Source organism: Paroedura picta, chromosome 7, assembly GCF_049243985.1.
Source record: "Paroedura picta isolate Pp20150507F chromosome 7, Ppicta_v3.0, whole genome shotgun sequence".
NCBI classification, from domain to species: Eukaryota; Metazoa; Chordata; class Lepidosauria; order Squamata; family Gekkonidae; genus Paroedura; species Paroedura picta.
Window position 1 is genome coordinate 50199179 of NC_135375.1, and position 14236 is coordinate 50213414.

Consider the following 14236-nt stretch of genomic DNA (forward strand, 5'->3'; position numbering starts at 1 on the left):
TTGGTTGGGTTGCCAGGGCAAATGGCATATGCATGTGATTGCTGACAAAGACAGAGTATTAGCAGCAGGCACTCAAGCTCCCACTGGTGGACAAGGGACTGTGAGCAGAAAAGAGGAGACCAAAAACACTCTGACATTTATGCATTAAAAAAAGCCTGTTCTCAATACCGTGACACAAGAAAAGTCGCTGTAGAACTAGTTTTAGAAGCCTCGTCGATAAAATGCTGCCAGAATTGTAGCCAGCGTTTGCAATACAAAAATGAAAATAATACAATGGGTTTTGCACTGTGAAAACAATGCCATGTTAAAAATTTAAATTAAGATGTCATTCTTGGCAGTCTTTTTGCGAGTTTTCCATGAGTTCTAGTATGTTTTCTCACATACTATCCAGCCCTTCAGTTAAGAACTAATTTCCAAGCCCTGCTCTCTGTTTCCCCATCCTCAGAGCTGAGGTGGATGGTTACTTAAAGGCAAGGCGTTTTCTGTGGTGACACCCCACCATTGGAATACTCTCCCCCTTGAGGCTTGGCAGTTGACTACTTTACTTTCTTTTAAGTGCTGGACCAAAACACATCTTTTTATGCTGCATTTTAATCTGTTTCTTAATTATCTGCTTCTGTTTTACAGTTTATTTCCAATGGCTTGTTTTTAATGGCTGTTTATATTGTAGCGATTTTAATGGAAAGCTGGAAGAAGCGGTACAGATGTATGCAGAATAAATGCATTAATTAGTGTTGCCTCCAGGATAATGTCTTTTAGGCTGAAATCCTAAGCACCTTTACTAGGCACTGAATGCCATTCAGCTCAATGGGATTTACTTCAGAGTACTATGCATATTAGGATTGTACTGATGTCCTACCACTGCGTTCAGCTAAAAATTGCCCATTCTGTCAGCATTCCATTAGTACAAGGTACATTTCATCCATGGAGAAGAACCTCTTAAATTAGTGGGCTATGCATTGCAACACAGAACGATAGGATAGAATCTGGTGACACTCTGACATGGAACTCAGTTTTGTACAAACAAGCAAGTAGCTATACATGGACCATTGCATTTTTGCAATCATTAACATATGTGTTGGGAAGCTAATTGATGTTGCATCCTAGAACATCAGATGCACATGTAGAACTTCATAAGGCACTTCCATGTAGGATTTTTATCATGTGTGGAGTTATTCTGATTCTTCATAATTACAGATTAGATTTTCTTTCTTTCGAATGACCACTGGTGAAGAAAAGGATAGATTGCTAATGGATTAACAGATTAGGTCTTGCAGGCAGACATGTAATGTCATTCTTCTAGTACCATGTCCATAATCCATTTAATTAGGATACATTCTTCAGAGTCCTTCTTGTGACACTTATAAATCTACAACTGATAAAAGTAGGAGTGTTTAAGATTAGAAAACCTATTTCATCCATAATAACTGATCATCCAATTCCATGACAAGCTACAAACTGATCTGACAGATATTAAGATTCTGAGTCACTCTGTGGAGAACCTAAGCAGGCGTAACTGATTGCTTAGGTGAAATTGCTACACCTCCCTTAAATTGGAATCAACCAAAATTATTTATCTCATTTGAGAACTGAGACCTTGGCTACTTTAATTTCTCTGGAAGTAAGCTGCATCAGAAAGCATCCTAATCAGCTAATGTCAAGAGCATTAATGTACCAGAACAGCTAGAAAATCACCCAATGTGGCATGATGGAAAATAAAGAAAAATTAACATGCAAAATATAAGTAACTGTAAAATCTATTTAAACTAAACTGAGAGAACATTGAGCGGTAAGAACAACATCCAATTCTATGTATTTTAACTGCCAAGGAAATTGTACACTATTCACTATGGGACAAGCCTAAATAAGTACATAAATTTGCAGCCTTATACCATTTCACATCCTTCCATTTTGCACCCTGATATGCAACAGTGTATGGATGCCAACCTAGACAAATGAATTCTTCCTGGGAAAACAAAATGTTTTCCTCTGGTAGCAAAACATAAGACAAGCTTGACAGCACACAGTCTACCTCTGATAATCCTTAATGGGGGGTTACAGTGTAATCTCAAGGAAAGTAATACCTTTCTAAACTCACAGTCTTCAATGGATTGAGAAGGATATAACTCTGTTTAGAACTACACTGTTACTAAACATGGGTCATTACAAATTTCAACCAGGTTCTCTATCATTCCACCCTAAGTGGAGTTACATTCTTCTAAGCCCATTGAAGTCAAGGATACCCTTCTTTTTGGGATAGCACCACTAGGCCCTTAACATCTTGAGTATGGGATAACTTCCCCTGTCTCCCAGACTTCACATAATTCTGGAACCAGTTTCTTGTCAGCTCACCCCACATGACTGCTAAATCCTACCCGTTTCCTTGAATAAAACAACAAAAAATATTATGTGGCAATTAATGCTGGTAACAATAAACATCAAATGATTCATAAACTTGACTCAGTTTCTTCACTGAAAATGTTTTTGATTGCAGAATTGTCCCCTATTTTGTATAAATTGCTAATTTTTGGAATTATTTGTTAATAGATTTACTTTGACACAAAGCTAATGAAGGTATAAACTGAAATATTTTCAGTTCTTTTCTTCAAGCAAATTCTGAAATCAATTAAACACACTCAAGTGAAGAAAGTGAGACAAGTTTATGAACCATTTGATCTCTATTGTTAAGAGCATTAATTGTGACACAGAATTTGTCATTGTTTTACTCATATACTATTTGTTCCTTCCCTTGTTCTACTGACCTGTTTCCTTGAAAGTTCTTCAAGACGCATTCTCACCTGTATATAATTTTTACTTTACAAAAAAGCTTCTACATACTCTGGTAATCTCATCAATCATGCAGATTTTTCAAATAATCTAATAATCAATGAACTATCTCAACATTTCTGCATGGAAATGTTCATGTGCCAGCATACAGTCACCGCCCCGAGACGTCTCAGTGAGGGGGGCGGTATGTAAATTACATTAATAAATAAAATACATTATTTTATGTCTGTTTTGTTTAAACTTACTTTTGTCTTGTGCTTGGCTTGGTCTTTACTGAAACATCATTTAGATATTTCTTCCACAGTTTCCATTGGAGTTTTTCATGTTCTGTATTAGATACAATGCCAAAGGAGCGTACCACCGGCACTTTTAGAATGGGCATTTCGCTCTAAAATTGGTCTGCTAAAAATAGCAGAATGTTACTGTCATACAAAAATGAAATTATACGTTTTGCTATCTTACACACATAGCAACAATGTACAATTAAAATGTAAACATTAAATATAATCTACCATGATAACTTCTCTTTTCTGTCACCTGCTATAGAGGAAAATAGAGGGGGTGAGCAACCATTTGGAGGCCTAGGATGCAAATGATTGCATAATGCCCTAAAGTATGTAGTTTCCATGATTCTACTGAAAAAGATTATAGTTCTGTTAGATCAGAAGAATGAATAACAGTAATCATCAACAACTATAAATAAAATCAAATAATCGAGATATAATTGCAATATGGTTAAAAGTATAGATTTACATCAGCTTAACAACTTATCGATCAGACAGTTATACATGGCCCTCCAGTTTCATACTCTGGGGTAGTCCTGTTGAAATATATCATATCAAAACCTATCAATTATGAAGCCTATTGGCCATAACAATAAGGTATCAAAGAATCAAAATATCCACAAAATAGCATGAAATATCAATAAAATGCATTCAGAGTCATTCAGGAAAAGGCTCTTCTTGTGGCACTAATAGTAATACTCATGAAAAAAGATGTGCCACAAACATTAATAAATTACAAACAGAGGTTATTAAAGTACTCTTTTAGTCTTCATGTGTGTAATGTGTAATTTTCTTATGGTCTTACAACATGTTAATTTCAGAGCTCGTCAGGTGGCAATCATAACATCCAGGAAATATAAAGTGAAACTTTATTCAATAAATAACTGATGGGATATCAGTTCTTACAAATTCAGAAGCGAGCATCAGGTTTACTTTCAGCAGACAGATAAGTTCTGATAGTCTTCCTTAGTGGTATCAGCCTCCACAGTCTGATTTCATGAATTCTGTCTTTTTTTTACATATTCATGCTAAAAACCGATAACTGTGCACTGTGATGCTAATGCCAAGGAAGCATTTATTTCAAAGCAGACAAACACAGGTATGAGCAAGATGAATCAACATGAGTTTAGAAAGGCTTTTCGGTAAAACTACAAACCCACCATTACAAACATCCTTGCATAAACCTGGAAGTTATTTTAAAATATGACCTTGAAAATGCAAAGACTATTGGTGGCTACAGGACTACAGTTTGCTGAAAGTCAGTTTATAGAAACGAATGAAGGCATGACAGTTTTCATGAAGCATCTTGCTGAAAGAGAAATTTAGGAAATAATATATCTAATTATCAACTTGGTCTGATCTTCTTGAAGAAACAAAGGAGTAAAAATGTGATATCTAGATAGATCAAAGACAGGTTAAAGCTTGCCAAGATCTTTTGCTGAGTTGCCAGCATGATATAAGACTGGTGGTTTGATTCCCTATTCCTCCACATGCAGCCAGCTAGGTGACCTTGGGCTAAAAGGTATCCCCTGTGCAAGCACCGAGTCATGTCTGACCCTTGGGGTGACGCCCTCTAGCGTTTTCATGGCAGACTCAATACGGGGTGGTTTGCCAGTGCCTTCCCCAGTCATTACCGTTTACCCCCCAGCAAGCTGGGTACTCATTTTACCAACCTCAGAAGGATGGAAGGCTGAGTCAACCTTGAGCCGGCTGCTGGTATTGAACTCCCAACCTCATGGGCAAAGCTTTCAGACGGCTGCCTTACCACTCTGTGCCACAAGAGGCTCTTATATAGTGATATAGTGGTTAAGACTGGTGGTTTGATTCCCTATTCCTCCACATGCAGCCAGCTAGGTGACCTTGGGCTAGTCACAGTTTTTAGAGCTCTCTCAGCCTCACCTATCTCACAGGGTATCTCTTGTGGGGAGGGGAAGGGTAGGCTATTGTAAGCCTCTTTGAGACTCCTCCGTATAATGAAAAGCAGGGTATAAAAACCAACTCTTCTTCTAAGTTTTCATAGTGAGACTCTCAGCTGTAACCAAATGTGCTTGGACTGATACATGGACACTTTCTTATTCAGGAAGTGAACAGGACTTGGTTCCAAGTTCTAATTGAGTAGACTGACTACTTCATGCCCCAAGGTTTGCCATCCAAATAAAAAGTAACAGAACTCCAGGGAAGGCTTAGAAAGGAAGACAAAGGCTGTTGTAAGCCAAAATGATCAGACATAGTTTACTGAGAATTTAGGTGACAGGAAAATAGTCAGAAAAGTAATTCAATACCTTTTTTTTTTAAGTACTACTTTGCTAATCAGTACTAGTATAATTCTGACACCCATCCTGCCACTAACCTCACAAGAAGTATATGCCTTGTAGAATAAGAGAAAGGAAGTTAAAATTAAATACAAGGGACAGAAAGAGAGCATGATCTATGCTTTTGTGTATCAGGGAATGGAGAATCATGATTCGGGAAAAAATTCAAAGAGAGATGACAACATGGAATAACACTGAATTTATTTAAGTAGGGTTACCAGATGTCCCTTTTTTAGAGAACATGTCATCTTTTTTGTGTGTGTCCATCCTCTTTTGGGCTCTTTCTTTTTAAAACAAATGATGAAAATATCTTCTTTCAGTGTTGGAAGGTTAGGAATATTTCTAGCTAGTAGCCTATCACAGAATAAATAGTAAGGGTATTTGAAATGAGAGTTGTCATAATAATCACTTGTTAGAGGTAGTCCATTGGGAAATGTGTCCTCTTTTTGCTTTTCAAAAGATGGTAACCCTATGTCAAGCCCACATCTGTATCTGACCCTGATTTCCACTCTGATGTTGCTCGGGTTTTTTCTCCCATATGCACAGCTGTAGTATGATTCTGCAGTTACACTACTTATTCTCCAGCATATCCAAGAGTGAATTTTCTCTGATTCAACAAAGAAATGCGGGCCCTTGGCATTCTTTTTTTTTTGGGGGGGGGGCAGATACCTTTGAAGTTTCTTTCCCCACTTCACCCCCCCTCCCCCCATGCCTCCAACATAGACATGATGCCAAGGTCTCTGATTGGTTGGCTCCCAGCAGCAGACCCTTTCCTTTCTGGTGCTGCCTAAAATTTGTCTGAGCTCTTTAAGTAATGCAAGAAACACTCATACAAGAAAGAATTAAAGATTAGCCCACATGTGTTTCACAGGGAGGGGGGAGGAGAAATGGATTGCTCTCCCTTTCCAAGCTTGGCAATTTGTTTCTTAAAGTGAGGAAGAGACATTGGGGGAAAATATAAGAGAAAAACCAGAAAACTTGGCATAGAGACTTTAAATGCAGTATGCCCTCTCCCTCCTCCTGAAGCTTCAATGCCAGCTGGAGCCTCACACAACCCCTACTACTGCCCTACACTCTAACTAAAAGGCACCTACAGGCGTTGGCACGCACCTGGCCACCCACCCCCCTCAATCAAGCAGGAAGGAGAGAGGAGACTGACAACAGGAACAATTCAAGTGCAGAAGACAGCATGTGAGTGAAAGCTGTTTTGAGTCATAAAAAAGGAATGTTGCAGATATGTTGCAAGATCCAGGTTCAGGTCAATCAGAATTCGTTATGATTGAGACCAGAAAAAAATTGTGAGTGCAAACAGTATCTAGGTGAGAAAGGGTCAGTTTGAGGCTAAAAGGGAAGAAGGAGTAAGGAGTCAGAACGTAAGAATAAAAGGGCTGGGATGGGGTGGAAAAAAGAGAAACAGCAAGGGTCAGAAAAACAGAGAGAAAAGGCAGGGCTTGGAGAAATTGGTAACCAGTGGAGACTGGATGGGATTTCTCCACTTGTAAATATAGTGGCCATGATGCCTTTGTATGCTGAGTTGAGTTCCATGGGACTCTTCCAAACACATACCTTAGCTTTTCCCTGAATAAACCAGCCATTGCTGCAGAAGTTCAGATTTGGTTGTGCAAAGTGGTTAGTTGACGTCTCAGATCACTTTCAACTGTTGATCTCCATTTTTGCCCACAGAATTCTACAAAATCTGACAAAACATTCTAGATATGGCAAAAATAGTCTGTCCAAGTACTAACCCCTTGGTAACACAACAGCAAAATCTTTAATCACTGTATTCTGCAAGACACTGAATTCCTGACTTTAACTCCAATAGAAAAAGACTCTATGCTCCAGTTATAATACTGAGAGTTATTTCAGCAAATAACAAAATATGTATGAAGATATTCAGGGAGTAAAATGTTTCACCAAATCTAATCTTACCATCCATCTTCACTTGTTGCAGTCCTAACGGAATGAAAAGCAGACCCTAATAAAAAGAACAGAGTACCTTGAGTTTCTGAAAAGATCAGTCTACTTTTTTTCATTGTTGTGAAGATGAATTACCATTCTGTCTATGTTAATTCCAAATACATCTAAATTCCTTATTTCTTATAAAATGCTCCAGTAAAGTGGCAATTTACAATTTTTAATCAAGTCTGAGGTTTCCATCAGTTAAATCTTTGTTCATTCATTATGCTTCTGTCAGAAGTACAATCCTAGTATTGTTTCCTAGGCAAATCGCATTCAATGCTGTCTACCAGCCACTGCCAAAACCTTCTGTATCCCTCCTTGATTATATGAATTTCAATAGACTTTGAATAACATAAAAGTATGTTTTACTATTCAAGTCAGCATGCAGATTCTGATTATCATCTTCATTTACTTGTATATTCACCATTTCAACTGCACTAGCAAGTCCAGGACCCTTCACAGCCATATCTGAATCCAGACCAAGAATGGGTTTTCTGTAGTTGAAGGATCCCATGATTACTGAAGTACAGAAGACAATGCTTTGCTGAAAACCTCTGGCAAAGACAAAACACTGAGGTGTTTATGTCAGGCATGGCAATTCCAGAGGGTTCATACTGGGCTGAGGTTGCCTTTCTTGCCCAGATGTTTTCTTAGCTCTAATTCTCTGTTATTTTTCCACTTGTGGAGGAAAAGATGAAGACCCGTGTTTTTCCGAATGCAAAAAGCAGCTATCAAACCTCTGTTCCCCACATACACACCCTTCTGCTCAGTTTCACTAACTAACAAAAATGGAGAGGGCACAAACACCAAGGCCTTCCCTTGAAGTTGCCTCCTAGCACTGGTTTCAGAGATTCACTGTAAAGGTTCCCTTTAATTACCATGGCAAGTAATAGGGTTGCCAACCTCCTGGTGATCTCCCAGCATGACAACTGATCTCCAGGTGCCACAGAAAATGGCCAGTTTGGAAGCTAGACTCTATAGTATTATTCCCCAAAACCTGCCCGCTTCAGGTTCCACCCTCAAAATCTCCAGATATTTCCCAACCTGGAACTGGCAACCAAAGTTAGCAGCCACTGATAGAGCTATCCTCTAGGACAGGGGTAGTCAACCTATGGTCCTCCAGATGTTCATGGACTACAATTCCCATGGAATTCCCAATGGGAATTCTAGTCCATGGACATCTGGAGGACCACAGGTTGTGACTACCCCTGCTCTAGGAGTCTTTATACCCCCTTTTAAGCCATCTGTGTTTGTGGCCATCATTACCTCCACTTGCAGGAAACGGACCAATTTAATTATGAGCAATAATTAATCAATGAGCAAAGAAGCATTTGGTCCTGAACCTATAGCCCACCAAAATCATTAGATGTCATCTTTCCTGCCTAGCTGTAGAACCTAGAGGAGGTTCTACATTAGATCATTTCAGACTTTTCAGACTTTCCTCATAGGAAAGGTAGTCCATTTTGCGTTACCCCACCTTCAATAAGCTAGACCTCCAAAATCTCCGGGTATTTCCAAGCCCAGAGCTGTCAACCTTATGTGGTAGTCATTTGGTGGTTGTTCCCACCACCATGTGACAAAATTCCAAATATGCTTGCATGCTAAAAAGAGTCGGGACATATTGTACTACACTATGAATAGCAACGATCTAGTTCTATATATAAAACAAAAAAGAAATCATGTGAAAAGTGATCATCACCAAAAATCTTCTGAAATGTGTTGCTACCATTACCATTCCATAGAAATTATACCCACATCAACACATGAATATACCTCTGTTGCCATATTCATACAAGCAAGCAATAGGAATGGACAGGTAGGACACTACTGTTGCCCCTCCCCCAATCTACTGCCTGAGGCAAAGGTGGTATTCTCTGGAAAATTATGCAAAAATCTTTATTCTAAGAGTCCTACTGAGACGATTTGCTATGGAATGTTTCTCTGTCCCTCTCAGCTCAGTTCAAACCTGATGCTCACCCCTCCAACTAACTCTCTTTCTCCTCATCCCTGCAGCATCAAGAAAAGCAAAGCCAATAAAGGGGTGTCATATATTTATGACATATATGTGTGTAGTTTAAAATCCACACATTCAGCACATGGCAACAAGCAGATAATATGGTTATATAACAGACTACCAACAGTTCTTTTCAGCTTCTCCCCTGACATGATCGCAAGGGAAAGATAGCAATGGAACATATCCGGCTAGTGTCCAATACAGAACAGTAATAGCCAGACACTTGGCTCCATACTCTTTGCAGACAGCTCCATCTGCTGAACATTTATTGTAAGCATTCCCTCAGCTTGGAATTTCATGAAAACTGATTCCTTAAACGAACAGCGAATTTCACTGGAATGAGCACTTGGAGAGAACTATACTCAAAACCCCAAAGGGGCCACTGTGGCTTTTGTAACATTATGGGACAAGTTCAGCAGATGGCAAAGGGCTGCATCGGAAAATCTTTCTCATTGTAAGTAGAAGAAAATAAGATAGTTAAATGGCTGCTGAGGGGAAAGGTGTTACTATGTACTATCTTGTTGCCCTGGAGCACCCCTGAAATATTCATTAGGCTTCGAGAAACCTAAGAAGTGGCGTGATTGTGCAGAATATGGTTGGAAAGTATAGCTGTGTACACACCTGCCGGGGCCCCTCACCTCCTCCTAGTCCATTATTGGCCATTTTGGGAGGGGTTGGGTGGGTCAACATTACCATAAATGGTCATTTCACCCACTAAATGTTTAACAAATTTAATATATTTAAAATGAATTAATTCCCACCACACATTCTGGAAACCCTAACAAGGCTATGAAGAAACCCCAGAGTTTCATGTAACCCTGGTTGAGAAAGCCTGATCTGGGGAGTTGAGCAAGGGCAACATCAGTTCCAACCCACTATTTTAGGAAGTGCACCTGTAAAAATAATGTAATTGATAGCTACTGTCTGCTGAATTTTGCAGGTCCCAAAGGAGGTCCTGGTTTATATTGTTCTCCCCTCACAACTCTGTCATGTAGATTAGGGTATTTTACAAGGTGAGCTATGTTGCCATGAGTTTTCATGAACAAATCAACTGCCAGCATTTCTTTTTTAGCCCAACATACCTAGAAATGATGAGCCTCTTGTGGCGCAGAGTGGTAAGGCAGCAGAAATGCTGTTTGAAGCTGTCTGCCCATGAGGCTGGGAGTTCAATCCCAGCAGCCGGCTCAAGGTTGACTCAGCCTTCCATCCTTCCAAGGTCGGTAAAATGAGTACCCAGCTTGCTGGGGGGTAAACGGTAATGACTGGGGAAGGCACTGGCAAACCACCCCGTATTGAGTCTGCCATGAAAACGCTGGAGGGCGTCACCCCAAGGGTCAGACATGACCCGGTGCTTGCCTTTTACCTTTACCTTTTACCTAGAAATGATTATTTGTTTCATTTATATTTTTTTAAATAAAGCACTAAAAGACATGGAAAATGACAGAAAGAATATCAATAAGATTGCTGCTGCAATAGAACTCATGCCAAATTGACTAGCAAATTATCCTTCCTTGAAAGCTGTTTGTCTTTGAGCATAGCCCACCAGTTCTCTTGCATACTCTGTGGGCTTTCGAAGAACTTCCTGGGAAATTATGGTCTGCATCATTAAGCTTAATCCAGAATTCAACTGGGAGCCAGCCGAGTTGTTGGAGTATAGGCCAGATGTGGGATCTCCATGGTGTATTAGTGAGAATCCTGGCCGTGGCGTTCTGCACCAACTATAGTTTCTGGATCAACGATAAGGGTAGGCCTGTATAGACTGAGTTATAGAAGTCCAGTCTAGAGGTGACCATCCCATGGATCACTGTGGCTAGGTGTTCCAGGACCAGATAGCTAATAGCTTGGCTTGGTGGAGGTGGTGAAATGCCAGCCGTGCTACCTTTGTGACCTGAGCTTCCATTGTAAGGGAAGCATCCAGGATCACGCCCAGGTTTAGCCTTTGATCATGTAAGGGAGGAAATGTCACAAACAAACTCAATTTCCCATCCTCTTCACGAGGTACTTTTGTATGTTATTTTCCATCTATTCCATATAGGTAAAATGTTGTCACATATTTAAAGGAGCAGAAGCAGCAATATACAGACATACTTGCTCCTTATAACGCTTTTCCAGTCCCTGTAATTCTAAATATTGTCCTTCACAAAAGGAAGCCCAACTTCCCCAAAAGCACTTTTAGTAAATTTTTATACGCCACTTAACTATGAGGGGTAGAATATTGGGAAGATGTACACATATGTATTTGGGATATAGCAAAGATATGCAAGCATACTTTGGCATATAACTGCAAGCAAACACTATGAACTCTAAACTGTAATATTTATTAAATCAGACTGGTTGGCTGCTTTTAATTATGAAAGGTATGAAGTGACTTAGTTCCAAGGGACAACAGGATAAGACAAACTCAGAGATGTTTCTTTGCTTGGGAAGTCACAGCAGGATTTGGACCATGGCCATTTTATGCATGAGATCACCTTTTATACTGTACATTAATAAAATGTTGTTACATTAATTAAATTTATGAACAGGCACCCAGTTTTGTCATCACAATCATTACAGATCAGAATAGTAACTTTTCCCCATAGCCATACACTGAAATGAAAAGAATGTTCAGTTTTGCATCAGTGAACATAATCCCATTAAATTACAATATAGATTCAATGTGCAATAAACCCAGATGTCATCTTTGTTGCCACATATACTCAGAAAACACAATCACTGGACCTAACAACATCAATTACACTATAGCAGCTTTATTCACATGCTCATCTTCTAACATTGTATATGCCATTAAATGCCAAAAATGCCCTTCAGTTCTCTACATGGGGGAAACAGGTTAAATCATACTGCAAAAGATAAATGGTTACAAATCTGACATCAAGAATCAAGAGACTGAGAAATCTGTAGAACATTTCACCCTTCCAGGACATTCAATGGGTGACCTCAAAATAGCTTATTTTGTTGCAAAACAACTTCAGGGACAGACTAGAAATGGAAATAGCTGAGTTGCAAGTTGTTAGAACACTCAGAACAATGGAATCCACAGGACTTAACAGGGACATTGGTTTCTTATTTCACTACGTATGTTAACCTCATTTAGCCCCTACACCTGTATTCTCATCAATCCCTCAGAAGGGCCATATGTCACCTTTAAAAAGATGTAAGCACCAGGTCATGTCTGACCCTTGGGGTGACGCCCTCCAGCGTTTTCATGGCAGACTCAATACGGGGTGGTTTGCCAGTGCCTTCCCCAGTCATTACCGTTTACCCTCCAGCAAGCAAGCTGGGTACTCATTTTACCGACCTCGGAAGGATGGAAGGATGAGTCAACCTTGAGCCGGCTGCTAGGATCGAACTCCCAGCCTCATAGGCAGAGCTTTCAGACTGCATGACTGCTGCCTTACCACTCTGCGCCATGTCACCTTACTTTTATTTTATTTCTTATTTAGAATAACAAATTAGAATACTAGATTGTAATATAATGTAATGAATTGTAGAATATAATGCATTTTGGAATGGTAGATGGGGACTTGGGGAGATAATTGTTCACAGTTCAATTCAAAAGAAGACGATACTATAAGGTCACCTCCATGCTTGAGAGGAGACAGATGGGATATAATGGCAGGGTCTTAGTTAATTACTCTCAGCATTCCACAGCTGGAATATATATATTTGCCCACTGATCTCCAATATTCATATATTTATTTCCTTCACTATGTTTTTCTCAGGAATTACACTCAAATAAATGGTAAGTATATACACTAAGCTTATTATTCTTGCTTGGTCCTTGGATCTGTCAAACATTTTCATTTTGATGTATGCTAATTTACTGCTCACCCTCTACCTATATGTATAGACTGGTAATTTCCATGTCATCATATCTTAAAATGTGTGGCTTCACACAAAAGCGTATACCTTGAATAAAACTTTGTTGGTTTTAAAGGTGCCACTGGACTCAACTTTATTTTATATTACAATGGAGTTATTTTATAGGATTGCCAAATCCTCCCTAGCCAGGTCCTTCCTGGCAAGCAGCAGGGAATTGGAGGACGGGGTTGCCAGGTCCTGGTTGAGAAACTACTGGAAATTTGGGAATGGAGTCTGAGGACAGGGACCTCAGCAGGATACAGTGTCATTGAGCCCACCCTCTCTAAAGCATCCATTTTCTCTAGAATAATTGAGTAGTCTGGAGATGAACTGCAATTCCTGGGGATCTCCACATCCCACCTGGAGGCTGGCATCCCTTCTTTATAGTGCTCCTAAAATAAGGTGACCAGATTTTAACATTGGTAAAGCGGGGCACCATTGACCGGGGGGGGGGGGGGTCTTGATTAAAAATTTGGTCTATATGGAGCAACAAAAAGTTTCATAGAATGCATAGAACACAAAAAAGTATTGTAATTTTTTTTTTAATTTCAACATATGTACAATTTGCCAGGTACCCCCATTTGTCCCTCCAAAAGTGGGACAATCTGGTCACCTTATCCTAAAAGGGAGGCTGAAGCCACCAATCCCGGGGCCAACCACCGTTGCCAAGACCATGGTCCCTTTCAATCCACTCGCGATCCATGGCCCCCGGGGGAGTGAGCACGGCCACCTAACTGAGGGCTGCCTAGCCAGCCTTTCTGTGGTCTTCCGCGCCGAGAGGCAGACGCTTCGCTGTGCTTACCCGTGGCCAATACTCCGCCCGGCCCGGCCCCGCTCCCTTCCTTCCTTCGGGGATACGGCGCTGCTGGGCTGGTTGCTAAGGACGCAGCCAGGCCGGGACTCCGCCGGGGGAGGGAGGGGGGGGGGGGGAGGGGACAAGCGGCGACTCTTGGCGGCTTCGCGAGGAGGACTGTCGCCCTCGAGAGATGGCTGGCTCTGCTGTACGCGGCTGTCCT

The 14236-nt window shown here is 40.3% G+C and overlaps 1 protein-coding gene across 4 annotated transcripts in view; it reads right to left on the minus strand.

Annotated features, from left to right (window-relative positions):
* The window catches only part of TMEM232 (transmembrane protein 232), a 190601-nt gene extending 176459 nt beyond the window's left edge, over nt 1-14142 (minus strand). For 2 of the 4 annotated variants that reach the window (XM_077347759.1, XM_077347756.1), the window contains exons 1-3: nt 14023-14142; nt 7313-7358; nt 3033-3189 (exon numbers count right to left, since the gene is read on the minus strand). In XM_077347759.1, the coding sequence (XP_077203874.1) occupies nt 3033-3169 (137 nt within the window). In that variant the 5' untranslated portion in view covers nt 3170-3189; nt 7313-7358; nt 14023-14142. Of the gene's footprint in view, nt 1-3032; nt 3190-7312; nt 7359-14022 lie in introns of those variants that run through there. The other 2 variants (XM_077347757.1, XM_077347758.1) reach the window with 2 other exon arrangements.
* Between the last annotated feature and the right edge of the window lie 94 nt (nt 14143-14236).